The sequence below is a fragment of the Penaeus chinensis genome, chromosome 14 (assembly GCF_019202785.1).
Source record: "Penaeus chinensis breed Huanghai No. 1 chromosome 14, ASM1920278v2, whole genome shotgun sequence".
NCBI classification, from domain to species: domain Eukaryota; kingdom Metazoa; phylum Arthropoda; class Malacostraca; order Decapoda; family Penaeidae; genus Penaeus; species Penaeus chinensis.
This window is the reverse complement of record NC_061832.1, coordinates 21603829-21605041: the sequence shown is the minus strand read 5'-3', so window position 1 is coordinate 21605041 and position 1213 is coordinate 21603829. Positions and strand designations below refer to the sequence as shown.

General features: G+C 51.4%; 1 protein-coding gene across 1 annotated transcript in view; it reads right to left on the bottom strand.

Annotated features, from left to right (window-relative positions):
- Positions 1 to 357: 357 nt before the first annotated feature.
- Positions 358 to 1213, bottom strand: part of LOC125032410 — a 13563-nt gene continuing 12707 nt past the window's right edge. The window contains exon 2 of the mRNA XM_047623517.1: positions 358 to 717. Within this exon, the coding sequence (XP_047479473.1) occupies positions 457 to 717 (261 nt within the window). The 3' untranslated portion in view covers positions 358 to 456. The remainder of the gene's footprint in view (positions 718 to 1213) is intronic.

The following is a 1213-nucleotide window of genomic DNA, read 5'->3' as shown; positions in this document are numbered from 1 at the left end:
TTGACGCGCAAGTTGCCCAGTATACAACGTAAATATAATGAAGGTTGACCAAACTTAGAAATAAGTTGCCAGAAGGCGCTAGATTTTCTCGGGTGGAGCAGGATTGCGTAGACATAAGCGACGTCGGCCAGAGTTCGTTCGCTATATCTGGTCGTGATCAGCTGGTTGGCGCAGTTACTGTCGAGACGTGGACGTGTGAGGAAGGAGCATTCGAGTCTCTCCCGTGGATATACATAATTTTCATCTGTGCTTAGCTTCTACTTAACCGAAAATTACAGTGAGTGTAAGTGTGTGAAGAAGTTCTACAGATGATTCTCACCTTAGGCGTGAGTAGGTGATCAGTGCACAAGTGATAGCGAAAAGCAAGAGTTTCACAAAGTGATCGGTGTAATTGAAAGTGTACCAGAGTGATCCATTGTTGGGAACAGGGTCCGTTATTGTGTTATTTGGTGCTTACTATCTTGTGTTATTTGGTGCGGAGCCTGTGTAGCGGTGGTGACGTGTCGAGTGATAAGTAGGCAGAGTCCATGCTGACCCCTCGCTACGGCAAGGGCCAGCCCCACGTCCCTCCGAGGCCCAGCCGGCCATCGTCAATAATGGTGGCTCGCGGCGGCTGGTGTTCGCAGCGAGTGCTTGGTGGGCCCTTGGAGGGTGGAGCCGCTCGCTCCTCCACGGTGGCCGGCCAGGAGAGGTGTATCGCGGCGTGACCAACAGTGGGAAAGTTAACGCGGCGTCGTCGTGTCGTTTTGGCCGTTCGTGTATGAGAACGGTGGTGCAATACAAGGCGTTCCACTATCGCTCTCCTCCGATTTTCGTTTCTTTCCTCATTAATTATCTGGGAAGTTCCCAAGCCCAGCGTCACTTTCTCATCTCGGACGGGCAGGGTCCATGCCGAGTGGCCGCGGCGAGTGCACTGCAATGTACCCTCCTCCGCCTCTGATGTTCTCACGGTCTCCCTCCTTTTCCTCCCCCGCCCTCGCGCCCTTGGGTCCATGAGGCTGATGTTGCGTCTTTATGTCTGTCTTATGTGTCCGTCTGGATAGGCTGTGCTTCTTTGTGAGTGGTTTCATGTTGGGGCAGAAGTGAAATTGGGAATGACGCAAGAAACGCGAGTCTTGGTTCTATCGAGTGAAACGCATAGAAACATTTTGACGAAAGTATTGCGAAAAGAAAATATCTAAAGTGAGTGTAATAAAAGCCGTGACGATGTGCT